The following is a 26,839-nucleotide window of genomic DNA, read 5'->3' as shown; positions in this document are numbered from 1 at the left end:
TTTCTATTTTTTAAAAACCACACTGCTTTTAGGTATTGATAAAGAAATGAAATTTGATAAAAGTGGATGTTGACTAATTCAAAAATATCGTAATTTTTAATGAAATAATGAAGTCAGTCAGCGGTCAACCTCACTTTTTTGTTGCATAGTAGTGTCTATTATTTATATAGCATTCTTGTACATCATTTTTTTTTTCTCAATTTTTCCCCTAGTTGAAATTGCCTATTGTGCCTACGGAGTGCCACCAATATGCCACCCACGACCTTACAAGCAGCGCTGCCACTAAAGCCCATGTACCCCAAAGACACTCACCATTGTGGCTATTCATAAACACAAATTTCCAGCCAAACTCAAACCATTAATAAGTAGGAGCAACAATCTGGAAAACCATGAGCCATAACTCACCAAGTCTGAGACTCCCCAATCCCCGTCCCCCCCCCCCCCAAAAAAAGAAGCTATGGTGAAGTGTTTCAGCACAATGGTTACGTTAGAAAACTTGCCTTAAAACTCGGAGGATATATGTTAAATTCTCAGGTGGGAAACTCGTTTTATAACCTCAGTGTATCAAGGCACCTTACCTGAATTGCTTCACTAAAGATCCAGCTGCATACATGGATTGTATGTAAATGGCTAAAGGTAACTGCAATTGCCTCCTCCAAGAAATGGAGTGATGGTTGTTGCAACCTGGCCGTCTGGTAATTTTGGCAGACAGGCCACTTCTGGACTGCGATCAGTTTATCTTGCCAGAGACTCATAGCCAGAGCAATTTTTTGAGAATCTGCTGACCTCTAGTGGATGGTAAGGAGACAAAATTTGAAACCAACAGAAAATCTGATTTAAAACTCTTCCGGTGGAGTTTCACACAGTTCCCCTGAAATTCAGATTTGCCTTCATTCCCCTCAAAAATAATCGGCAACAGTGTTTGTAGACAGGAACACATCTCAATTCTCCAATTATATTAGTTGCTCAGAAACATAAATCTTTTTGGACATTCCAATGTATTTATTTCCTTTAGACAGCACAAGCACAATGTCAGGTAACACCCTTGATATTTTCAGGATTTAATTTTGCGGACCTCCACAAACTCTCTTTCCATCACTCTCCCTTCCTCAACACCTAGAGTCAACATAGAACCATATCCACCCTGTGTACATTATAACTCACTGAACCCTCCCGGTGACAACCCATGTCTCACTCGCATGTTACTCAATGCTACAGACAGAGAAGAGGAGGTCGATTCTATATTCCCATTTTAGTTTCTCTGTCACTGATGGTCTACAGATGGAAAACATTTGATATTTCTTAATATTAACGTACAGCAACTAACAAAACCTTATGCGCAACAAAAATGGATAATTGATATTACTCATAGAAGTTCAAGGTTTCGACTCCAACTGAGGGGTGGCATCGAGGTCTTGTTCGGCCTAGGGCTACAACTCTCTTGGCCTCTGAAGACAAGTCTTTGGACAATTTTAATTTGTTTAAATTCTAAAGTTTCTAAATGTAACAACACGACCAGTGGCCAAGAAACGTAAAGGCTTTATCATTCAAGGAACATTTGTTTTGGCAAAATGAAAAGATCCCTTTTACCCCTTAAACCGTTAATCCTTATTTTATTTAACACCAAAACACAATAAAATAATAATGTTAACATGAATAATAAGGCAAGTATATGCTTTACAAAGTTACTTAAACCATTACATTGACTATATTTCCAACCCTTGGCTGAAGTGCTGAATGTTGCTGAGCCCAGCCTGGACACAAACTGATCCCTCCTGGGTGGGTGGAGCATGGGAGTTTGGGTCCTGGCTGGGAGGAAAAGGGGGCTAGCAGCCTTGGAACTGGGCGTGTGTGTCGATGGAGTCTCTTCTGGCACCTGGCCGCAGGGATGAGTAGGTGGGGTTAGAGGGGAGTGACGGGGTGGGGCTGTGGGGTGGGGCTTCTCTAGGCCCTCAGCTGACAGACTTCAGCTTCATCCAGGGGTTGGTGCCGCGCACCTCCATGGGCGGCTCGTTGTAGAAGATGTGGTTGCAAAGATCCTCCAGCGGGGGCTCGGGGTCGGTGGTGGCAAACTGTGCCGCATCCTCAATCTCCTTCCGCACCTCTACATCAATTTCCTGTTAAAAACACACAGCGTTAAACAGAATGTAAACGGACACATTTTAAAGTGGTACACAACGTCAGTTTGTACTCAGAAATTTAACTCCAGGTGAAACAATAATTGTTGTGCAGCATTATGAGCAACACGACTGCTAATCTGACAATAAAAAAATTTTGAATTAAAGCTGTGAAGTCTCTGCCAATCTGCCTGTTTTGGACTGCCTAACTGTATGCAGCTTATGTTGTAATATACACTGCAAAACTGATCCGGGTGAGGCAATGACATTCTAAAACAGCTGTTATATCCGTTGTGCCATAGTTAACATTTCGTTAAAGTCGTTACATTTCGTTGCTATGCCAACTCTGTCAGCCTTGATACATTTTGTTGTGATAAAGATTCTAAGACAACTCAGCAATTTCTCTGGTTTAACAGGTTATTTTCCAGCCTGAAATGCGATCGTATTATTAAATGGCTACACGTCATCTAACTTGCAAGTAGTTGGCTATCTCCCTGGATATAAATTAAATGTTTTTAACAGAAAATAATAATAATAAATGTGATTTTATCCACGGAAATGGCTATACAAAAAGGCAAAATAAATGTCGTGGTCTACCTGTCAATCTTTTTTTTTTTTTTTTTTTGCACTCAGACACTAGTGGCTCCGTTTATAAACAAATATAATATTATGATAATCACGTTGTCATATTGCTTATTACTAATGCAATACAAGTTGGATTTAGCGCCGTCGGCACAGGTTGCTGATATAGGCTACTTTTTAATTTGCCAGAACGTCTCATAATGACAAATGCTGGTTCAGTCTGTTCGCATAAAATCAAACCGGTTTAAGCTCGTACACCAGACCGGACCGGCAAACCCGGAAACCGACCCAACCCTACCTGCTTCCACTGCTCATTACAAGTATTACCATCGAGTTGCAAATAGTAATTCGGAAGCAGGACCGCGGTCACTTCCACGCCCAAAGCAGAACCCACACACTGCAAATATGCTGACAGGTCGCATTCCTTGGGAGTTGTGCCACTTCAGACCAGCAGTAGAGGTGGAGGCACTGACTTTCCACAGCAGAGCGAAGACCTGCTCGGGCTGCGGTCTCACCTTGAGTTCCTCCACGCTGGCCATGTTGTTGCTGAGCATACGGTCCTTCAGCATGGAGATGGGATCACTCTTACTGCGCACCTCTTGGATCTCCTCACGAGTACGGTAACTGGAGAAAAACGTCAGGGATCAGGGGTATGTAGACTCATAGGGTGGACAAGGAAACTGAACAGAAAAAAAGCAGGGTACAGCAGGGCACAAGAGTAATTCTTATTTTAACTTTGGGTTGTTGTTTCATCTATTCATAAGGGTGTCTGATAAAAAGGGTGTCTTATAAATTGTCTAATAAAAAAAATGTATCATAAATTGTTTCAACTATTTCTAAAGCCGGGCACCCACCGCACGCGTATCGGCCGCGAGCGCACTACGCGCGTATTACGCGCGTAACTGAAGCGTAGTTGAAGTACTGTTATTACAACGGCAGCGGGCGACGTCGTCTCCACCAGATGCGAACGCGTCGCGTACCGGCTGCGAAGCTCGCGCGACACAAGCGAACTGAAGCGTAGTTTTTCGCTTCAGTTCTATTTTTTCGGCTTGTCGCGCGTCACGATGGCCTGTTTATACACAGAAATATGCTCTAAAATGCTAGGTATACATGCTCTGATTTATATTTCATCCTTATATTACTGGGGGTGTGTCCCTAGTTACCTCCCAGATATTTTATAAGCAGCTAAAAAAATACAAGCCTTTTCGTTTTGTAAAAATAAATAAATAAATAACTGGAACCTGGGGAAAAGGCAAACTTAGTTTCGCTGTCTTATTTTGCGGAGGGGGTGGGGTAAATTTGAAAATACACCACAGAAAGACGTAGCCTATCGCACTTGTACTTCAAAGCTCCCGGTGTTCATGGCGTTGTGGTGTTCATATCCCTTCAAGATTAAACTTTTACTGTCTTTTTCATGATTAGCTGATTTTACTAAATCTGATAATATAAATGTTTTGACGTGAATGACAAGACAACACAGGAATTCCCAATGGTTGATTACGGATTATTTATTATTATTATGATCATTACATATTCTTCATGAAATTGGCACGCTTGTTAACCAAGCAAATAAATTAATACAGTTTGAGATTGATTGTTATGCAGGCTACGTTGCGATTTAAGTTTATGGTACTTCTTGAAAGCGTTTACTTTCTCACGTAGGCTATTTATGAGTTAACGAAATATTACCAAATTAACAAACTGAAAAAGGTCTCTCACCAAAGTATTCACTTAACCCATAATCAACAGTCGTGAACAAACGTGAAATGCACGATGTAAAAGCCCACTGCAGACTGCGAGAGCTACTAGGAATATATAGCTTTTACGCAAGCCTTTGCGCGACACAAACGGAACCAGTGGAGACACCCTACGCGTCGCGACGTGCTGCTTCGCCGTGCTGCTTACGCGACGCTTACCGGGCACCCACCGCACGCGTATCGGCCGCGAGCGCACTACGCGCGTATTACGCGCGTAACTGAAGCGTAGTTGAAGTACTGTTATTACAACGGCAGCGGGCGACGGTGTCTCCACCAGATGCGAACGCGTCGCGTACCGGCTGCGAAGCTCGCGCGACACAAGCGAACTGAAGCGTAGTTTTTCGCTTCAGTTCTATTTTTTCGGCTTGTCGCGCGTCACGATGGCCTGTTTATACACAGAAATATGCTCTAAAATGCTAGGTATACATGCTCTGATTTATATTTCATCCTTATATTACTGGGGGTGTGTCCCTAGTTCCCTCTTGCAGTAGTGGAGAAAGATAAAACCAGATAAACACCAGATATTTTATAAGCAACTAAAAAATACAAGCCTTTTCGTTTTTCTATCGTCCTGGCAGGAAAAAAAAAAAACTGGAACCTGGGAAAAAGGCAAACTTAGTTTCGCTATCTTATTTTGCGGAGGAGGCGGGGTAAATTTGAAAATACACCACAGAAAGACGTAGCCTATTGAATGATGGAGAAGTGAATGCACCGAGCAGCGGTTTGTTAGCTCGAGTGTTGGAAGGTAGTTTTTAACCAAACATTGCTCAACCTATTTGACTTTTCCGATGTCTTCGTTCGCCGTGCTTTCAAAAAGGGCTTGTTAATAAAATCAGATAATCCACAGTGCTTTAAAAAATCAGATTTAGTGGTCTTGCTGATTAAAATGCACCTATTTTATAAATTAAGTTTTAAGCAAGCCTTTATTGCACTTGTAGGCTACTGCAAAGCTTCCGCTGTTCATGACGTTGTGGTGTTCATATCCCTTTAAGTTTAAACTGTTACGCTATCTTTTTGACGATTAACTGATTTTACTAAATATTATCATATAAATGTTTTGACGTGAATAACAAGACGACACGGGAATTCCCAATGGTTGATTATGGATTATTTATTATTATTATTATTATTATTATTATTATCATTACATATTCTTCATAAAGTTGGCACGCTTGTTAACCAAGCAAATAAATTAATGCAGTTTGAGACTGATTATTATGTAGGCTACGTTGCGATTTAAGCTTATGGTAATTCTTTAAAGCGTTTACTTTCTCACGTATTTACATGTGTTAAAAAATATTACCAAATTAACAGACTGAAAAAGGTCTCTCACCAAGTATTCGCTTACCCATAATCAAAAGTCCTGAACAAACGTGAAATACACGATGTAAGCCCACTGCAGACTGCGAGAGCTACTAGGAATATAGAGCTTTTACGCAAGCCTTCGCGCGACACAAACGGAACCAGTGGAGACACCCTACGCGTCGCGCCGTGCTGCTTCGCCCTGCTGCTTACGCGACGCTTACGCGACGCGTGCGGTGGGTGCCCGGCTTAAGAGTGTCTGATAAAACAAACGTAACATAAAGCCAATATGAAAGTAATAAGGATAAAGACATTGATGAGAGAGTAACATGGGAGTTTGCTGCTCCTTCATGACAGAGTGGTCTCACCTGACTCCAGGATCACTCATGCTGTGACCATGGTAACGGTATGTCTGGAGTTCCATGACAACAGGGCCCTTTAATAATGAAAGGATGATCAGTTAGGCCTTCAATTCTGTAACAATAAAACTCAATAAATGACTCGGGGTCAATACCGAATAATTTTTCCTAACAAGATCAACGTAACATCTACGGAAACTGAGCCCCCATTTACAAAGTGGCATTAAAGGGGGTTCGTTTTTTTAAAAGATTAGTTTAATATCCTGCCAGTCAATCATTTGCTGCAACCAACATTTATACAGAGATGGCATCAACATTTAGTTACATTCCTGTATGGTCACTGAAAAACGCTGAACGCTCACCTTCCCGGCTCTACAGTGGTCTGCAGCAAACTTGGTGGCTTCCCTCACACACAGGACATCCATTCCGTCCACCTACAGAAACAGACATGCAGGGACAGAAGTGTCAGGGCTGTACTGATACGAGTGCTCAAGAGGGCCCGGTTGAATAATAATAAGATGCCTAACATGTCACAGCCGATACGCCTGTAGAAGTGTGAGAAGTTATGAATGGGGCTTCTGTTCATTTCCGCCCCTGTGCTGGTGCTGCAGTTGGGCGCAGTCGTACCCTGAGCCCGGGAATGAAGTCTCCTCGCTTGTAATAGTCGGTGCTGGCGGCGGCACGCTCCACAGAGGTGCCCATGCCGTACTTGTTGTTCTCGCAGATGAAGATGCATGGCAGCTTCCACAGAGAAGCCATGTTGTAGGTCTCAAAGATCTGACCCTGAGGAAGAGGCAGGAGGGGGAGGAGAGTTTGTCACCAAGGCTATTCTGTGGCCGTCACATCTCCACAACAGACTGAAACACGGGGCTCTCACCTGGTTGGCTGCTCCGTCGCCGTAAAGTGTGACGCACAGCTCGTTATTCCCCTGGTACTTGCATGCCAGTGCCACGCCCGCTCCCAACGGCACCTGGGAGACAAAGGTGTGTGAGCACACCGAAAGCCGACATATAGGGTGTAAAGACACGGGGTCCAGGGCCACACTAGGGGGTCCCCGTCTATGTCCCAGAGAGAGCCAAGGGGAAAGCGTGTGTTACCTGAGCACCCACAATGCCGTTCCCTCCGTAGAAGTTCTTGGTGTACATGTGCATGGAGCCTCCCTTTCCCTTGGCAATGCCACCCCTCCTTCCTGAGTAAGGGAGGGACAAGGTGGCAGAACATAGTCACAACACATTACACTCACAACCCACACTGAGATCTGCCATGTATATTGAGATCAGATACAGAGGTTGCATCTACTCTGAATACAATTTTGAGTTCAAGTTCACTTGTCTCTTTTTCAATAACATGCATTTAGCCACGGTACCAAAAGGATGAATTTTCCTTCTTTTTGCATGAGGGTTTACATAATAACCACCCACCCAACCAGCAGACCCACCAGTGAGCTCCGCCATGATCTCCCTCACGGTGCCCCCTCGGGTGAGAGTGTAGCCGTGAGCACGGTACGCCGTGATCAGGTGGTCTGTGAGGTTGATGCCTCCCTCGATGCCCACAGCACACGCCTCCTGTTACAGGAAACATAGGGGCAGAGGGCCCAACGTGTCAGAGACACAAAGAGAGAGACAGTGCATGGGTATCATACTAAGTTTCAACGGAAGGATTTGAGCATTTCTTTAATAATAATGTATAATTGCTTAGTAAATTCAATATAAGAAATAACTTGTATGTCCAATGTTGTATACAATATGCTAACTATTTAACAAAAAATTGTATGAATAGAAATTATTTAGGTCCTTGATACTTCTCACAAACCCACTTTCCCAACTGGCTGTGCCTAACTGAACTGCTTTGGACTTTTTAATTCCGAGTCAAGGTTTCCCACTGAGAATGTAATCCAGGGATTTTCCAGCTGAAACCAGCCCCAATCCCGCAGCGTAAAAGGGGACGGGTGTTTTCACCTGGCCGTCATACAGGTGGCAGAAACCGCGGATGATCTTCTGCTTGTACAGCTGGTCGGCCTTCAGCTCCATGCGCCTCATGGTCTGCATGGTGCGGTAGTACTGCAGCCCCTCCTCCCGCGTTAGGACCGACTGCGTGGGCGGGCCTTCCTCGAAGCGGTGCAAATCACATTTCTGAAAGGGGGACGGATCAATCAGACCTCAACACGAATGACAATGGCGCACACGCCCACATTCACTAGGAGTTCATTCGCTTCAACAGCCATGGCACGAACACCCCAGTCACTGCCATACTCGCGCTACTCACCACAAACATGAGGGTGCACACAGACATGTAAACAGGTGTGTAAGCACATGAGCATGCACACGCACCTTTATATCGAAGGTAGCCTGTGGGGTGAAGTCTGCGTAGGTGCGCGCCGACACTACTACCCTGGTTCCCTGCAAAGAGAAAGACAGGACACTTCAGTAGGAGAACAAACAAAAGTACAACCTACAATCAAAAGAATGACAGCACTAGTCTGATGTCCTGGACAATTTCTCCAACACAAGAATCACCATCAACTAGCCAAACAGAGGGCACTGAGAGTAGTCTAAGGTCCACTGACGCTCCAGAGGCCTATGCTCACTGATTAAATCCACACGTCACTGCTGAAAGCCCATTCCACTGCCAAAAAGTAATGGACGCACGATTTCACTCTCAGCGACGCACCAAATCATTTTGCCAGTCTTTTCAAAATCTTGTATTCGCGCAAAAAACATGCGAAACGTTCTAATGCCAAATGCTAACTTTAACAGTAACTGAGAAGGAACGAGCGACAGGATTGAGGTATGAAAGAGTGAAGTTCGGTGGTATGAGTGATTTAGTAGGGGAGTTTCGTCTGCGAGCCAGCAGCATTTCCCACAATCTGTGGGCTTGTGTGGGATCAGGGAGCACTCCCGACATTAGGAATGACACAGCAAAAGGGAGCATGCAGAAGTATATGGGTGGGGGTGGTAGATATGGAGAGGTCTGCCAGTACTCACAGCAAGCTGTGGCTCTGGTAAGGGTAAGTCCTCAGTCAGCCTGTGGGTATTCACCGGGCGTTGGGGGAATGCTATATCTGAGGCGGGCACCTCGCAGCACACTGCAGGCCCAGGCTCAGACAAAGGGGCGTGTCCAGCGGGCGTGCTGGTAGTGGCAGCTGGATCTGGGGATGTTAACTCTGGGCTGGGTTGGTCTGGATTTACTGTGGGCTGCAGTGAGCTTAACTCTGGGCTGGGTTGGTCAGTACTTATCACGGGTTCTGCTGATATTAATTCTGGGTTTGATTGCTCTCCATTCACTGTGGGTTCTAGTGGGGATAATTCAGGGCTTGTTGGATCTGCACTTCCTGTAGGTTCTAGCGAGGTTAATTGTAGGATGGAATGGTCTTTATCTACTGCGGGTTCTAATGAGGTTATTTGTGGGCTGTTTTGGTCCATACTCACTGCAAGTTCTAATGGGGTTATTTGCAGGCTGTTTTGGTCCATATTCACTGCAAGTTCTAATGAGGTTGGGCTGGTTTGTTCCACATTAGCTGGGGGTTCTAGTGAGGTTAATACTGGGGTGGCTATTTCGGTATTAACAGTAGGTTCTGGTGGGAAAAATTCTGGGCTGGGTTGGACTGTATTTAATGCAGGTTCTGCAGTCTCTATGTGCTCTGGTGTTCCAGCTAAACTGAGTTCTGCTTTGTGTCCCTCTGTCTCAGAGTCTTGTGGAAACAGACACTCCATAGTGTGCCTGGAAGAGAGCACTGAATTTTTTGAACTTGTGAAGTCCTCAACAGGTCTGCTGTTCACAGCTGGTTCTGCACAAGGCACGACTGGGAAGGCCTGACAGGTACTGACTCCTGGGTGAGGCGAAGGCGCGACTATCTCAGGCACAGTGGTGCAGATTCCCAGGTGAGAAGAGTCTAAATCTAAGCTGGGTCTTTGTGGCGGCGCCGTGTCGGGGGGCGAGGTTAAGTCAGCATACTCGGACTGGGCTGCCAGCAGCTGGAGAATAGCTCTCCTTGTGGAAGACTGGAGAAAGAAGAGCCAGTCAGTCAGAGCACAATTTGGATCAAAGCTCCACATAGGTTCCACTGGCAAGTCAGAGTTTGATTGAGGAACTCCTCATTTAGAATCCTACAAAGGATACAGGATGAAAAACCTGGGTTAAAGGCAGAACAGAGATGTTACGGCCTCTGGGTTCACAGTTCCTCTGTATTCTCTACTTCAGTTCTCACCGTTCAATACAACGCCACATGACCCTAATAACCACCACCCTGACAAATCACTGCTTTCCCTCGACTCTGCACTTGGTGAACACATTTGTGCTACAGATATAAATGCAATGGTTACTGTGCCAAAGCTGTGCGAATGACAGGGAAAGAGCTCAAAGAAAAGAAAAAAGCTAAGAGCACAAGACAAAGAAAAAGAAAGATAGGATGATCGAGGGAGACTAAAACATTCAATTGAACAAAAACATGAATTGGAAAGGGGTTCAGCCAAAATGCTTAAACTGATACAGTCCCAACTGGTCTTGCTACACGTATCCAACTGAAATATCTACCCATCATGCATTAAAAATATCATTGTAATTAATGTAGCCGTTAAACTGACAGGTGTTGACTTGATGATTTATGTTTCTGTGAGAGAAAAGCAGTTATTTTGATCACAGCAGCAGGTAGCCGTTGCAGGAATCTCACACCCAAACACACACCCGAGATGATGCTGCCAAAGGACTAACAGCAAAGCAAGTTTGATGAGAGAAAAGTAGAAAATCGCCATTTTAAGGAGGCAGAGCCAATGTGTGTAAATCCTAGGCCGTCATAGATGGAGAGGGTTGTTGATGCAAATCTTCAGAGTGTGTCGCAATCAGGAGACATTAATATTTAGACAAAAAAAAAGCATGACGAGAGCATGTCATAGAGTGGTACTGAAGGTGACACACCTTACACACTGCATCCCTTACGCTCATACCCATGACACATACACCTTACACACAAACTACATCAGAGAAATAACTCCTTTTTTATGGTTTTCCCCTTTTCTTTCCAGTTTGAAATGCCCAATCATATATGCCAGTTCTTCATGCTGGAACCTCCACTATCAATTTAGGACATTGCAGAGAAGCAAGTGTTCTCCTCTGAAGCATGCGATTAACGGGGGGGGGGGGGGGAATTAAACATAAGTGCAACATGTAGGCTATACACGCTTTGACCTGTTACTAGGGCACTTATTTTTGAAAAAATTCAAATACATAAAAAAATAAAATAAAGAATATATCCAACGTACTGGTTACATTTATTCCAAACGTTTAAGAATCTGCTGGCGAGTACTTGTTTACTCAAGCGCCCCACCCCTAATCCACACAATGCAGACTCAGCAAAGAGTCTCAAAAGAGGGGATACATTCAGCCTGTATGGTAACCACCAGCTCCTCAGCGATACCTGTACCCATTACACATACTCACCTTACATAAACATACACCCAACACACAGAATATGCGTGACATGGTGATAAGCACTTTACATACGCTACACTCAACACGCATACCGCACATCGTTCGCACACGCGTGCATGCACACCGCGTCTATGGCAGTTAGATCTTGAGCAGCGCAGCACCAGCAATAAGATATGTACTGCAGCAGGGAAAAACCCAACCATCTCTTACCTCAGAGACAGCTTGGGCTCCCTACAGGGCAGCCAGAGAAAGAGAGAGGGATAATTATTAATCTAATGAAATTAATGTATGTGCAAGAATCTATAACAAGCAGCCAGGCCCATATCTGTTCAAGAAAGTGAATAAAAATGTAAAGAGTGCAGGAGAAAAGAAAGGAAAGAACTATGCAATTTTAGTCAATGAAACTGTGTGGTCAGAACCGGCAAATATGCAGACAATCACATCCAATTTTGTCAACCAATTCATAGCATTTTATTTCTTTTAGAGTGAGTATATAAGGTTGACTAACCTAATAGTATGCAGCATTTTTGAACTTTTAAATCTATGTCCAAGTTTAAGCACAGTGGACACATTGATACCTGCCAATAAGGTCTCATTTTGGTCAATTTTTGGACAGTGTTCAGATTGTTAGATTACTCATCATGTGTATGATTCATCAAAAAAATACCTACCACTGTTTTTGCAGAAAAATAAAGTTCTATATACATATATGAGGCCCAAGCAGAGGACATAAATGGTATTACATATTTTTGGGAATTCTTCAAATATCTGTGCTAATTTTTCATTTTCATTGACATGTAAACATAAAACTTACAAGCATTATTTTTTAAAAATACATATTTACACCATAAATACTTACATTTAACATAAGAGAAAACATTGCATATACCTACCTACCGGAATTGCACATTATTTAATGGCAGACATTGCCCAGCATTCTGAAGTTGCGCAAACTGTATCGTTGATTTTTTTTTTTTTTACTCAGACCTATGGCTATAATTCACGTTCTGCAATAAACTTGTGATCGACCTAAGAGGTTTAAAATTGCCCTCTGTTTAGGCCAGGGCACGCTGACCTTCACTTGTGAAAATATAAGCAGAGTTTACTTGATAACTAACTAACGTTAGCCAACTGACATTTCTCATTGCACCAACACCCAACTACAAAAATACCTTTTAGACTAGAGCGTAGCTCCAGCTACATGGATAAGTAAATTCTCCGAACCGGAGAAAGTAAATTAGCCAAGCAATATGTACATGTACTTTAGATGTAACACTCATACCTATAATAGCTAGAGATAGTCTACCAACTGCAATTAACTTAGCCAACTGTAGAACTAAGTTACTGCTCGCAAATAACGTTATTAACTGATTTCAAAGTCAGCTAGGTGGCTAGTCAGTCGCATTAGTTAACTAAACAATTTTAGGGCACAACAATTTAACCTATTAAAATACTTTGGAGCTAGAAACACACTTGCGATATGATTAGAGTCTAACGTTCTATTTCAGTAAGGTAATAAATAAAACACCTGGCTAATGTTAGCCAGCTAAATTATGCTGTTAGCGTAGTTCATGCTGTTTGCATTGTTGGCTAATATGACCCATTTAAAAATAAGCAACCTTGCTACAGTACACTGCCACGTAACGCTACTAATATTGCTCTGTGACAGCTTTTAAGTGTAAGAAGCCACCACACCAGCACGAAAAGTGACCATAGCCACGGACAACCTTGTCAAGGGTTGCGCTTGAGGAGTGTAGGTAGCAGCCAGGAGTTAGGTAGCCAGCAGCTACCTAACTTGCTAGGTTGACAACGTTTGTTAAACAATCACACAAAAGTATTACTGTACTTTATGTAATCATAGATGTATCCGCAAACTCTGTACGAAACAAATACAGTTATGTATAATCCTGTTCGATAAAACGTTATGGGGTGAGACAGGAAAAGATGCCTGGCCTAGTGGATAGCTAGCCAGCCTGCTATCGCAAGGTCAGCGCTAAACAGATGTTCCAATCGCTAATAAATTATACTAAATACTTGGATATTACGGACGGACACCGTTATAGTATACATACATTTTTTGTGACGGTGCCTCTCAACACTTTAGAAATTACGGTGAGCATCTTTTGCATGCTACTGTCCGAAGGCCGTAGTTACACTGCTTCGTTGTGTCTTCCCGTCCTTCCCCAGAAACCTAAACAGAGCACCACTAACTGAACTAATCCGTTCCGGCCAACAAGCCATATACTCGGGGTTGGCAACGTCTTGCAGAAACCACTGAAACTCGTCATAATGACAGTGGGATACGGAACTATTGAAAATAAAAGATTTACACGTTGTAGGGCAGTAAAAATATAAAAATAAACATACAACGTTACATTTTACATGTACGCAAGACCTTAGCCGATCATGAACTATACATTAACACTTTGAATTCCCTGCCATATGCGTACAACCTTAGGACTCTTTGCTCACACACATTGTCACCTCATATTATTATTATTATTATTTTATTATTATTATACGTTGTTAATGCTCAATTTTTATTTTCAATCAAAATACTCGCTTAACGTTTGAAATAGTTCTACCCACAATTAGAATTACATTTATTTTTATTAGGCGGGGCGCTGATCACCTGATATTGAGAACTCGACATGCATTTTGCACTCATATAGAAGCAAAATATTTTCAGTAATACTAGTTGTCTGAAATGCTGCGTGAAGCCCATGAAGCGGAGACGCGGTGTTTTTGCTCTCCAATGGGAGGGATTTCTACAGCGTCTTGGCAACCATAAAGTAGCTTTCCCCCAGAAGCAGAGAGACGTGCAGATCGCAAGACTAAGAAATGGACGGCCGACAGTACATGAAGATGTTAGCTGCAATCTTTAGCGGTTTTTTAGCTCTATGCCACCTCACGCATTTCGTGGCCGGGGCGCAAGATGGCCCAAATGGAAAAAAGGACCAAGAATGCTATAACTACGCGGGAGGACATGTGTACCCTGGGGAGGCTTTCCGCGTTCCGGTGTCCGATCACTCTCTACACCTCAGCAAGGCAAAGAGTGAGTTGACTTTGAAATTGACACGCGTAACAATAAAATGACTGCACGTATACACCAAGTCTCTTAAATGTACTAAACGAACTTATGTTAAAGCCAATGTTCATTTATCGCCAGCTAGCCAGCTAATACGTCCTGTCGAAATGTTCTCCACGACTTGAACTGATGCAAAGACCTCAGTATACGGTGTAGCAATATGCATAGATAACTAGATGTATTTGGTTTCTGTTTTGAAGCTTGTAACGTAAAATTGGCATCAGTTGGATTGCTAAATTATGATTGGACAGTTATCGAGCTCACCTACTGTTAGCTGCACAGAAGGACACATGCATGAACATTAGCTAATTTAGCTAGCTATACTGTAGCAGGAAAGCTAACAATCGAGCGCTAGCATCAAGTTTTATCAAGTTCATACGGTCAGAAACGTTTACTATTTTTAATAAAGCATTATCGAATACCAGTTTACCATTTTCAACAAAAAATGTACTTCTCTATTGCCTTGAAATTTACTAATTAAAATAGTCGTAAACTAAGGATTAAAATTACAATATAGCCAGCTAGATTCCAAATAAGCTCGCTGACGCTTGGATATCAATATTTTTGGGACACGTCATGATAAAAATGGCAACAATGTTTCGGCGCGCCAGCTGTTAGTTGAAGGCTGCTGTCCGAGTGTGGGCCTATCGTAATTTGGGCAATTGGTTAAGTTATGTTTTACGAAATAAGTTTTTGTTAAGCTTTAGTCCTATTGTCACATCAAAAATCGTTTCTATGTTTGGATCAGGACTAGGCCAATATCTTAGAAGATACAATCGTACGTTCATCTCGCAAAAATGAGAGAAAAATCAATACAGAATAATTTACTTACATTCGTTTTTCTTGTGTGTGTGTGTGTGTGTGTGTGAGAGAGAGAGAGAGAGAGAAATAATTCATTAAACAATTCTCTATAGATGTAACCAAATTAAAATTTCAGTCTACTTCATAGACGGGAACAGCTGTAGACATCAGACATTCTGTGATGTATGGAATGGGTTCCACGACAATTTATATATTGCTATGGCCTTTCAGTTCATAAGTTCACTAGAACTGGTTGCCTCAAGAGGGTCAGCCCAGTCTATTGCCCCAAACTGGTCCGTGCTTTGTTCTACCAAAAGCTTCTGCCTGCATTCAGCTGAGTAGATGGAAAATTAAGTTTCTCTCTCCTTTTCACTGCTCAGTATTACATTCTTACCTTGAGTCTAGCCCCTATGTCTCCAGCAAAATAGGACTACCAAAAGTCAAGATTTCTGAGTAAATGTATGAAAATAAGTTGAATATTCAGAAGATTTTCTAATGAGTTTAATTCATTACCCACAACAAAGCAACAATTTCAGCATTTTTCTGTAGACAAGTCCCACATCTATGGTATCCTCAATGAATTTCGGAGGGTGTGCAATAGTATGTATACCTCTGAAATGACACTGCCAGCAAGCTCCACCAACTGAACCGCACGTATTTAGACCTCTCGCACTGCTTACATGAGATTTTCTGTTTCCACTTGGGTAATTATGGGTGAAATGGCTCCTTTTTAATCTTGACCTCTCAACTTTCTGATATGACACACATAATGTAACATTGGAGTAATGACCCATACTTTTGAGAAAAAAAACACATGCATTGTTGGAATGTAATATATTGGCATTTCCAACTGTGATCCTCTCTACACAAAACCAAGGCACTCTGCCCATATGAAGTAAAATGCCTTCATTACATTGGCAGGTTCAAAATAGAAATAATAAAAATTATCCAAAGCATTTCAGCTACATGGCCTTCATCGGGGAGTAAACCAGAGACGCAGAACAATGGTGTTAAAAAGACAAAGAATAAGCCTTAATTAGCCACACCTTTGTGGATGTCTCATGAGTTGATACTGTTTACCCAGAGCCATCATGTCACAGCTTGCCAAGCAACATATTTGGGTGCAGTTCTTGCTTTCTACGCATATATTCACTCCATTGCATGTTGAATGGAGAAGCTTGCAAAATATGTGACTTTGCAAGACCCTCATTTTAATTTTAAAGTGTTTGCCCCTTCTGGTTGTTGTAACCAAAACCCACAAGATGCAGTACCTAGGAGACCACCAGGTGGTAGTAACACAAATATGGACTTGTCTGATGGGAACTGCAAATGTCTAGATGGCTCTAACAAAACACTTCTACATCTGCAAGATTTCTGGTCAATTTTGGGAGGGGCATGAAAGCTTGTGCATACTGTGAACTACAGTAAGACCCTTGTGTTGCCAGGGAAATGGCATCTTCCAGTTCGCATCAGGTGGTTCTTTTCCTCTGTGTTTGGCATTAAAGTCTTGTGGAGTATCCCTTACTTATTTTAAATTTTTATTATTTTGTTATACAAGTCCAGAAAGTAGTAGTAGCCTCACAAAAAAAATGTCGGCCAATCACTGACCGCAAAATGAAAACAATCCATCCGATCTCCACAACTCTAATGACATGCTGTCTGGCCAGTATCAGAATCTTGTGACCTGCCCAGCCAGTCACAATTGACACCTCTTGACACACTCTCTTTGTCTGAAACTGCGCATTCTCGGTCTGAAACTGCAGATGACCTAGAACTGCAGGCATTGCGGTGCTGCAATTGGATGATATTGGTGGAGAGTGGAAGTCTTACTACAGTGTTGTTTTTCTATGTAGTCTCTAAGCCTGCACCCCACTGGGAGGGCACTGCCGTCATCAATGGGGAGTTCAAAGAGCTGAAACTGTCTGACTACAGAGGAAAATACCTTGTATTCTTCTTCTACCCCCTAGACTTGTAAGTATCTGTATCGTAGATAGCCTTGTTTGTAATTAATTATGAACAACTTTGGTAAAAAAAATTAATGTATTTTACAAAATTTTAACCAGTGGACAGTTTAGTGAAGAGAGAGAGAAACCTCATGACAAAGTTGTTGGATGTATCTCTGGGATAGAGTGGTTGCACCTATGAATGGAAGCTTTTTCATCATTGCTATAAGGAGCTTTGTAAATGGGACATCTGAGTTGATTTTTTCCCCTGAAAATAATTATTGTCCTTCCTTTTTTCGTGGCGCATTTTCTGTTTTTTGCAGCACATTTGTTTGCCCCACAGAGATCATTGCATTTAGTGACCGTGTGCACGAGTTCCATGCCATCAACGCTGAGGTTGTGGCATGCTCAGTGGACTCTCAATTCACCCACTTGGCCTGGTAAGACCCTGCCATTCACTCACGCCGTTGGGACCTGTCATTTTCCTCTTAAAAGAATAAGAGCATTCCTCCCTCTGCAGTGGTTATCAGGCAATGCCACTGTGGTGTATATATTACCAGATATTAGGATACCAGTATAATATACTGCAGCTGAAAATGCTTGTATATCATTCAGTAAATAAGTAGTGTCCTGTTACCATTTCGGTTGAGCTAGACTGCATTTTGGTTGAGTTTGGTTTTGTACTGACAGGATCAACACACCAAGGAAACAGGGTGGGCTTGGTACCATGAAGATCCCACTGCTGTCAGATCTCACACATCAAATCGCCAAGGACTATGGAGTGTTCCTGGAGGACCAAGGGCACACTCTCAGGTATGAAACAATCACATGCAGAAGTTTTACAGGAGCTAAGTTACAAATTTATATGAGGAAATTGATCAATTAAAATGTTTTTTTTTTTTTTTTTACACTGAGAGGTCTAGGCCTATTTTCCCCATTTTGGGGGGCCCTCGGATTTGTTGCAATTTATTTTTGCACATCAAGACTTGCATATAATGTTTTTCAGTACAAAACTGTCCTTATTTTATCATTGATTCAAGTTAAGAGACTGTAATATGGAAAATGGACAGAATTAAAACTGAAAGACATATTGAAATATTACTAAATGTATTGATAAAACGCGCAACAAGATGGAAGGACATTGCGGGATGCCAGAGTACCCAGCGAGACCCAGGAGCAAGAACTGCAGGCTTCTTGAACTTACAGTTGAACTAGCAAGTACAGCACAAGCACAACCCATGTATTCTGTTTCTAAATGTTTGAAATACAACCTGAAGTCTCATTACCACTCAAACAATATATAAATATGACCCAAATACTTATCTCGTCGTTCCTCAGCAAACAGAAGAACCGAAAGTATTTTGTTTGAAACATTCCAACGTGTACTTTTTTTTCTTTCTTTTTTTTAAGTGCCTGCTGGGTAGTAAAATTCTTGGTCACTATCGAAGAAGCAAAGAAATAATGAAATAAAATGAAAAAAGTAAAAGAATAGGAAAGAAAATACCTTGCTCATATGTGTCTGCATTGCTCTCCAAACATGCGTCCTCTCCAAACATGCGTCCTCTCAAAACGTGTCCTCTCCAAACATGCGTCCTCTCAAAACATGCGTCCTCTCCAAACATTTTTTCTGGTTGCCACTGAAGAAGCAAAGGAATAATATGATAAAAAATGAAAAAATAGTAAAAGAATAGGAAAGAAAATGCCTTGCTTGAATGCATCTTGCATTGCCTGGATAAGAGGGTAACTGAGAAAATGCGGCTGGGTGTCTGTGTGACATGCCATGCATTTGTTTGTCCTACAGTGCTCAGCAGATCTGCCGCCAGCAAAAATCAAAAGTGTGAGACGAACATAGCTGGCTCCTTTGTGTTGTAAATGATTTGTACCAAGATAGTTTGCATCAAACAAAGAAACACTTACCTCCAATTGGCTCATCAATAGAGAAAATTTAGACTGGTTTAGAAACAAAGCAGGGGACTGTTTGTGTAGCCACAGCGCTTAGCTTCACAGCACAATTTAAAATAAGTTTCTACATGAAACAAGAGCAAAGTTATTAAGCATTAAATACCATACCCCCCTTTTTCATCCCCGGTGATGAAGTAGACTTCAGGGGGTGAAGAAGGGAGGCTACATGGCACATGGACCAAAAGAGTCTTTCTCAGAAAATGTCACATCTTTGTCTGCTTTGAACTGCTGTTGTAAGATGGAAAAGTGTAAAAAAAAATCCAGTGTGAAGGGAGGAGCAGTACCAGCAGCAGACCCCATAGGAACAGTTATTTCAAAATTACAGTCTTTGTAAATTTGTTGATGGTACCTGCAAAGGAGAAAATAGTAATTTAATAATGTCATTAAACTGACAGCTTGTGGTGGCAAGGATCCTACTTCAGTTTATCAAAAGAAGGTTTTGGAATTACGGATTTGCAATTTTCAGTTGATACTTAAATGAATAAACCTCTAAAATTATAATAGTGAGTATGTACTATTTATTTTTATTTTTTTTATTTAACTTTTATTTACCCAGGGTAGGTTCGCTGAGCACGGATGCTCTTTTGCAGCAATGCCCGGTTTCACACTCATACACATTCACACCTGGGAGCAGCCCAGTACAACCACAATCATCTATTGTTGGCCACTAAGCAGCTCCACTGGAGGGAGAGAACATTTTTTTTAGCGAATTAAATCAGGGGATGATTAGGTGGCAAGATCTGGGATTTTAGCCAGGACACCGGGGAACCCCCTACTCTTTGCGAATAGTGTCATGGGATCTTTAATGACTACAGTGTGTCAGGACCTCGATTTTTTCCGAAAGACTGCATCTCCTGTCCCCGTCACTGCACTGGGGCATTGGGGTTTATTTGACCAGAGGGAAGATTGCCCCCTGCTGGCCCACCAACACCACTTCCAGCAGCAACTCAGTATTCCCTGGTGGTCTCACATCCAAGTACTAACCAAACCCACACTTGCTTAGAACTTCAGCCAGTCGGCAGGAGCAGAGTGCGTGGTGGTATGGCTGCTGGTGATACCACCAGGGTGGTATGTTTGTCTTGACATATAGCTAGTTAACTACCCCATTTGTAGAACTTTTCCTCTTATCTTCTTTCTGATTTGCGCTCAAATAAACTACCTGGGTGTAGGGCCACTTCAAACTGAAATGTTTAAAAAAACTCTAGAAAGCGATCTATCCTTTTAGACCTATTTTAAATACCCAGCGATACACCATTCAGTGGCTTCCACCTCTTGATAGTCCTATGATACTCCTGTTGCTAGATCTTGTGTTGTAATCCACTTTGCACAAAGAATGTGGGGATTACACAAGGCATTTCCCTTGTATGGTAGCTCAGAATATCTGTCTGTGTTGTCTCTGGTATCACTGTGCATCAGATTAATCAGATCTGGTGTTTCTCACTGTTTTATTTTATTTTTTCATTCTCAGGGGTCTCTTCATCATCGATGACAAGGGAGTCCTACGACAGATCACCATGAACGACCTCCCTGTGGGACGGTCTGTGGATGAGACACTGCGGCTGGTGCAGGCCTTCCAGTATACTGACAAACACGGGGAAGGTAAAGTCCAAACCCTGTGCTTGAACGCATTACAGTCAAACAAATCCCTAAGAAGTGGAAAACTAGGTCTTAGTAGGTTTTCCCCAAACTCAGGATACAACTTTGACCCCTACATATCTTCCGTGAGAAGAGGTAGCTAGGCAGTCATGAGAGATGTTGCCCTTGTCTCCTTGCACAAAGTAGTATGACTATAAGCAGATGCACTTAATTGAGGTCATTTCATTTTGTATGTATTACTTAAACTGTGTCTCTGTGGCAGTGGTGGGAGAACATTTTATAAAATAGAAAATAAAGTGATGAAAAAATAGAATGTGAAGCTGGAAAAGATGAGTAAAAAAATTTGGCGATTTAAAAATTTGAAATTTCCATGAAAATTTGGAATTGTCTGTTGTGTCTCACGAGTCATCTTGCAGCCTGCACCTGCATAAGAAGCACAGCAGCCGAAGCACGTACGCTCAATAAACAGGGACTTTTTTCTGCTTTTCATCTCTCATCCAGGAATCTCTTTGTTGCATGATTCATAAATGACAGTCTGAGTGGTGTGTCTGTGTGTTTGTATGGCACACTCCCTACATTTGCTGTTATATTAATGGCTGGCTGTTTGGTTGCAGTGTGTCCAGCAGGCTGGAAACCAGGCAGTGACACGGTGAGTTCTGATTCCGACTCACAATCTAAAGTGCGAATACTAAAGTAACACAAGAGTGCAGTAGCTCTGTTTGTTTGTTAGCCTTTGTATAAGAAGTATTTATAATAACATTGAACATACATATAATACGACATATTATTACCCTGACCATTGAAGGTTTTGTCTAATTTCAGCTTCATGTAATTCAGGCAACTAAATTGATGTTTGTACAGTAATCAGTGAAATGTATTCACAAATATACAACTTTTTCTCATTTTAAATTCTTCCTCCACAGATAATCCCTGACCCTTCTGGCAAACTGAAATACTTTGACAAACTGAATTGAACCCTGAATGCCATCAGGTTCATGTGATCTTGTTCAACCTGTCTGTTCTCATCTAATGATTTACCATCAGCTGAAAATAAAAACGCAATTTTGTTAATTTGTAATCTGACTTTCTTTTTTTTCCAAATACGCTTCCTCTCCAGACATTAAAAAAGAAAAATATCAGAGGAAATTCCATGGGAGTTTTCTCAAACTGATGATGGGTTTATATAATACTGTTGCTAATGTGTATATATAACTTTTAACAAAAAACTTATGCTTATTTTTATTCAGATTGCTTTGTGTTTTCATTTACTAGACTCTCATTCAACAAGGATTACATTACAATTGATTCCCTACACTCACTAATGTGCTGTGTGACAAATGAAATGGTTCTACATGATCATTTCTCTTCATAAATTGTGTGGGATGGACAAGCACAGGTCCAGGTTATTGGCACTGGCAGTACTTTACCTGTTTGCCACAATATATAGAATTGTCACTATTTTTATACCAAGGCCTTCTGTGCAATTAATTACAGGTGTGTGCATACAAATATAACTGATTGTCGTATTAAATCAGTAGAAAAAGTCCATGACTGAAATATTTGTGAGATATTTTCTAGCATGCTATAGGTTGTCAGCGACCAGCACTTAGTTACCAACAGCCCAGTCCCTCGGAGGGAACTAACAAAGGACAAAAACATTAATATCTCAAGAATTATTCTAGACACAATTATAAAAATATTATCTGGGCTTGCGTTCCCTCAAAAGCGTGTTGCAGTGCTAAAGTTTAATTTAAAAGGAAATTAAATTATGATTGCATCTGTCTCACACCAAACGACAATAAAATGACATTTATAAATGAGACCGACCCTGGCTACGAAATAGTGTATAACGCAACATTTTTCGGTAAGACGATAGATACAAACTCGCTTTCATGATCACTTGGAAGACGAGCCAATTTGATTAGGAAATGAAAACCCCGTCTAAAAAGGCATCTTAAACGATGTAATTTCCACCATTTGTCGAATAAGTTGCATTCGTACATAAACCAAGCCCTGTATTTCAGTTTTTACAGTGTTTGTATTGTTTTTCAACCACCCATTTAGCATAATAAACGGATTCACAGCTGACATAATTCTCTGACCCGCTTATCTTCTTTATGATTGGACAACGGGCCGCACCAAACTCCCAGCCCCCATGAATCCGGACATTAAATAGAGAAGAACAACAAAGCATTTCAGTACAGCGGACGCTTTGAGCGAAGACCTGAATGTGATCTCTTCATAAAACGGTCAGGATCCCAGACTGACTGCGGAGGGCAGACTATTGGGAATCGAATGAAGAAACACGTTTTGCTTCTTTTCACATATAGAGGATTGGTTAGAAAAGGGAAAAAAAGTAAAAGAAGAAAATGGCCAATTTTATATTGCGGAAAGCTGAACCCCAGGACGTGCCTGACTTACTGCGACTCATAAAGGTAAAGAATTTGTGGACGAAGGAAATCATTGTGTTTTGATTACCCGTAAACTTCCAATAGCATATAACGAGACTACAGTGTAAGATATACCTTTTGTGGGCTTAAAATTGACATTTAATTTTTCATTTCATCTTCCAGGAACTTGCGAAATATGAAGATATGGAAGATCAGGTTGTGCTGACCGAGAAAGGTAGGCCTTGCTCTGTTGAATATGTGCATCTACAACCCTTACGCTAGCCGCGCTACGGTTTTAATCAACTTTATTTACAGACCTGCTCGAGGACGGATTTGGAGATCACCCGTTCTACCACTGCGTCATCGCGGAAGTGCCGAAGGACCAGCGGAGCACTGAGGGTAGGTGCTCTTTCAGCGGAAGGTTTGGCTTCTGTGACCATACGAGTTTTGTTTTCAAACTCAGACGAGAACAACGGTTTTGTGTTATCTCGCCGCTGATTCATAATTTATTGTCTGTCGACGGAGTGCAAAAAGTTTATCTAAGCTGAGCTGCAAAATCTTATAGTAGGTCTATATCTCACAACAAGCCTGTGTGCTGTAGACTAGCCTACATGCTGTTACTGGCAAACTTTGTGTATTGAATGTAGTTGAAAATGACCAAAAAGTAGTTTCTATATAGGCACCAAAATACATCAGTTCTACGTTTAGGTTAGTGTAACTTAATCAGAGCTTTGGTCTGGTTTTTAACAATCTCATTTCTGATTAAACACACTCTAATTTATTCCCAATCTTCAGGTTACAGTCTCTAGCTTGGCTGTGTACATTGCCCTTGATGTGTACATGGGTGAGTTGGGAGGCAACTGAAAGATCCATAATACCATAACACACATGATCGCTATTATGACAGATAAGGCCCACAGGAGCAGAGACACCAAAAAAAACAAAAAAAAAAACACTGCATAACTGGTCAAAATCACATTTCCCTCTGCAGGAGCCCCATACAACAGCAGGGGGCACCATCACTGGGCAACGGCACAGCCGTGGCCGGAGGCATTATGTTTTCGGGTTGTCCGTCTGTCCCGATTCTCGGGACAGTCTCTGTCGTGAACGCGATATCTCAGGAACGCCTTGAGGGAATTTCTTCAAATTTGGCACAAACGTCCACTTGGACTCATGGATGAACTGATTAGATTTTGGTGGTCAAAGGTCAAGGTCACTGTGACCTCACAAAACACGTTTTTGGCCATAACTCGAGAATTCATATGCTAATTATGACAAGTTTCACAAAAATGTCAAATAGGATAAAATGAAGTGATGTTTAATATCCAAATTGGCTACTGGTTGGCGGAGGCATACAACCGTTAAGCGGTATTTCTAGTTTAAACTTTCTTTTAAATTTTCAGATAACACATTCTCATCTACATTGATATTCACCTGCTGTAATGCAATAACTGAACTGAAAAGGGTTCCCATGATAGATTATAGGCCCAAAGCAGAGCTGTTTTGTGATGTCAGTGTGCGTGTGTAGTTCTGAAAGATTGGGGAGAGTGATCTGTAACAAAATGCCACTTTATAATCTGTATCCCCAATATAAAGAAAGCTAGTCTGCACTCGGTAAACAGAATATTCTATGTGACATTATCTGGCAGGGATACCAAATGATAGTACTGTATTTATATAATTAATTTATTAAATATATTTAATAAAATATTAAAGATTTATTTACATGCCAAATTAAGTCATTTATATATTGTATTCCTGTATTATATTTTGTATTACTGATTGCAGACTAACTTTTATATTCTCTTATTTTCTTTAAGTCAACACATCAAACAAAAAATGTATCTCATTATGCCAGGATGTAATGATCTTTTAATAATCTGTAATCCCTGTCAGATTTGAACACCAACCAGACCCTGCTGTTGAAATTCACATTTGTTGACATCCAGCTTTTTTTTTTTTTTTTTTTTTGCTTAGCCAGATGTGTTTAGCTTGATCTCTAATCTTGAATGTGACTCTGGTTTCCCAGGGCATACTGTGATTGGTTTTGCCATGTACTACTTCACCTATGACCCCTGGATCGGAAAACTGCTGTACTTGGAGGACTTCTATGTGATGGAGGAGTACAGAGGTATGTGTTGAATTTGCTGGTTCTGCAGGAAGGTCTTCACGCATTCAAAGTGTCAAACTTCAGAGCTAAGGCCATACATTTTTATTGACGTATCCGTCTCTGTACACTGCTTCAGGTGGGTTTTGGAACATAAGCTTGTTCACTGGTGGATTTCTTCTTCCAATCTTCCATTGTCAGAATATTCTTATAGGCCTAATGTCATTTGTTAGGTAATGCCGAGTCATTGTGACTGGTCTCTCTGTGTTATGTGTTCTGTACTTAACAATAGTAGCCACAGACTCCTACAAAGTAGATTTCTACCAAACTGTAGGCTGCAAAATTGAGCTTCATTAAAAAGCAGAGCCCTAATTGTAGCAATATAATGTTGTCATTCTTTAAACCGTAGGATTTGGAATCGGGTCTGAAATTCTGAAGAACCTAAGTCAGGTAAGCACAAATATCTCAGTGCTCCTATTCCAAAACTGCTCATTCCAGTGGATATTTGCCAGTTTGTGTTTCTTTGGCTCTGTACTCCACAATTTTAGGTTTGTAACCACACAGTGCACATTTGATTAACTGCACTGTTTAGCAGATCCTCAGCTTTTGTTTAAGGGTATTTTCATACACTTTGGTTTCCCATTACAGCACTTTTTATGCATAGTCCCCCCTGATCAGTCAGGTGTGTTCAATTGCTTCTTTAGTGTAAGTATGAGGTATAACAACATGTGCATTGCTTGGTTACAAATCTTAAATTGTAGTGTAGAATCAAATCAAGAAAAAATATGCCTTTTTTTTCCAAACGACTTACCTTCTTCATGGCTCATCTTCCAGACGGCGGTGAAGACTCGGTGCAGCAGCATGCACTTCATTGTCGCCGAGTGGAACAAGAAATCCATCGAGTTCTACAAGCGACGCGGTGCATCTGACCTATCGCTCCAGGAGGGCTGGCGGCTCTTTAAGATTGACAAGAAGTACCTGCTTAAGATGTCCGTCGAAGAGTGAACCAAGCCAGTTTGGGGTCGCCCCCAAACTGAAGTGGGCAGGGGGGCACACGCAACTCGTATCCTACAATGCCGTGGGCTTTTAAACTGATTCTTCTCATTTATGAAACTTGCATAACCTAGTGATTTTATAACTTTTTTTAAATCTTTTAGATGCCAGTACATTAAAAAAAAAATAAAACTGCCGAGCATTTTTAAAATTCTTGTTGGAAAACAGACTTATCAGTGTACATTACAGAACTGCAAACAATTGACAGTTCTGACAATTATTTATAATTCATAATAAATAATACAAAATGTAGAAAAATTAAGTAAATAATGTCATTTATGTAATCCAAGTCCACATCAGTCTGTAACAGGAACCATGCCAGTCTTGTCCTCTACAATACATATGTTACCCTAAA

At 41.4% G+C, this 26,839-nt stretch overlaps 3 protein-coding genes across 6 annotated transcripts; 2 read left to right on the top strand and 1 right to left on the bottom strand.

The window, feature by feature from the left end:
* Positions 1-983: 983 nt before the first annotated feature.
* Positions 984-14,212, bottom strand: pdha1a (pyruvate dehydrogenase E1 subunit alpha 1a). 4 transcript variants are annotated; one of them, XM_064350717.1, is made up of 12 exons: positions 13,617-13,782; positions 9,102-10,118; positions 8,448-8,516; positions 8,076-8,249; positions 7,556-7,682; positions 7,215-7,306; positions 6,995-7,087; positions 6,745-6,900; positions 6,480-6,551; positions 6,127-6,194; positions 3,215-3,323; positions 984-2,117 (listed from the first exon to the last, which is right to left on the bottom strand). In XM_064350717.1, the coding sequence occupies exons 1-12, from the start codon at positions 13,671-13,673 to the stop codon at positions 1,953-1,955; spliced, it is 2,199 nt and encodes a 732-aa protein (XP_064206787.1). In that variant the 5' UTR covers positions 13,674-13,782; the 3' UTR covers positions 984-1,952. The 4 variants fall into 4 exon arrangements, with proteins under 4 accessions (XP_064206787.1, XP_064206789.1, XP_064206788.1 ...); XM_064350719.1 differs by lacking the exon at positions 9,102-10,118 and adding an exon at positions 11,755-11,775 and having other exon boundaries at positions 13,617-13,769; XM_064350718.1 differs by lacking the exons at positions 9,102-10,118; positions 13,617-13,782 and adding an exon at positions 14,177-14,212.
* A 42-nt stretch (positions 14,213-14,254) lies between these two features.
* On the top strand, positions 14,255-22,005 carry prdx4 (peroxiredoxin 4). The gene is made up of 7 exons (XM_064350730.1): positions 14,255-14,599; positions 17,287-17,404; positions 17,700-17,816; positions 18,067-18,189; positions 20,807-20,937; positions 21,549-21,583; positions 21,858-22,005. Exons 1-7 carry the CDS (start codon positions 14,386-14,388, stop codon positions 21,906-21,908), a joined length of 789 nt encoding a protein of 262 aa, XP_064206800.1. The 5' UTR covers positions 14,255-14,385; the 3' UTR covers positions 21,909-22,005.
* Positions 22,006-23,115: 1,110 nt separating this feature from the next.
* On the top strand, positions 23,116-26,839 carry LOC135263109 (diamine acetyltransferase 1-like). Its single transcript, XM_064350740.1, has 6 exons — positions 23,116-23,369; positions 23,508-23,559; positions 23,640-23,723; positions 25,354-25,455; positions 25,841-25,881; positions 26,266-26,839. Exons 1-6 carry the CDS (start codon positions 23,304-23,306, stop codon positions 26,434-26,436), a joined length of 516 nt encoding a protein of 171 aa, XP_064206810.1. The 5' UTR covers positions 23,116-23,303; the 3' UTR covers positions 26,437-26,839.

Source organism: Anguilla rostrata, chromosome 9, assembly GCF_018555375.3.
Source record: "Anguilla rostrata isolate EN2019 chromosome 9, ASM1855537v3, whole genome shotgun sequence".
NCBI lineage: Eukaryota > Metazoa > Chordata > Actinopteri > Anguilliformes > Anguillidae > Anguilla > Anguilla rostrata.
Note: the sequence above shows the minus strand (reverse complement) of the source record. Positions and strands in the feature narration are given on the sequence as shown.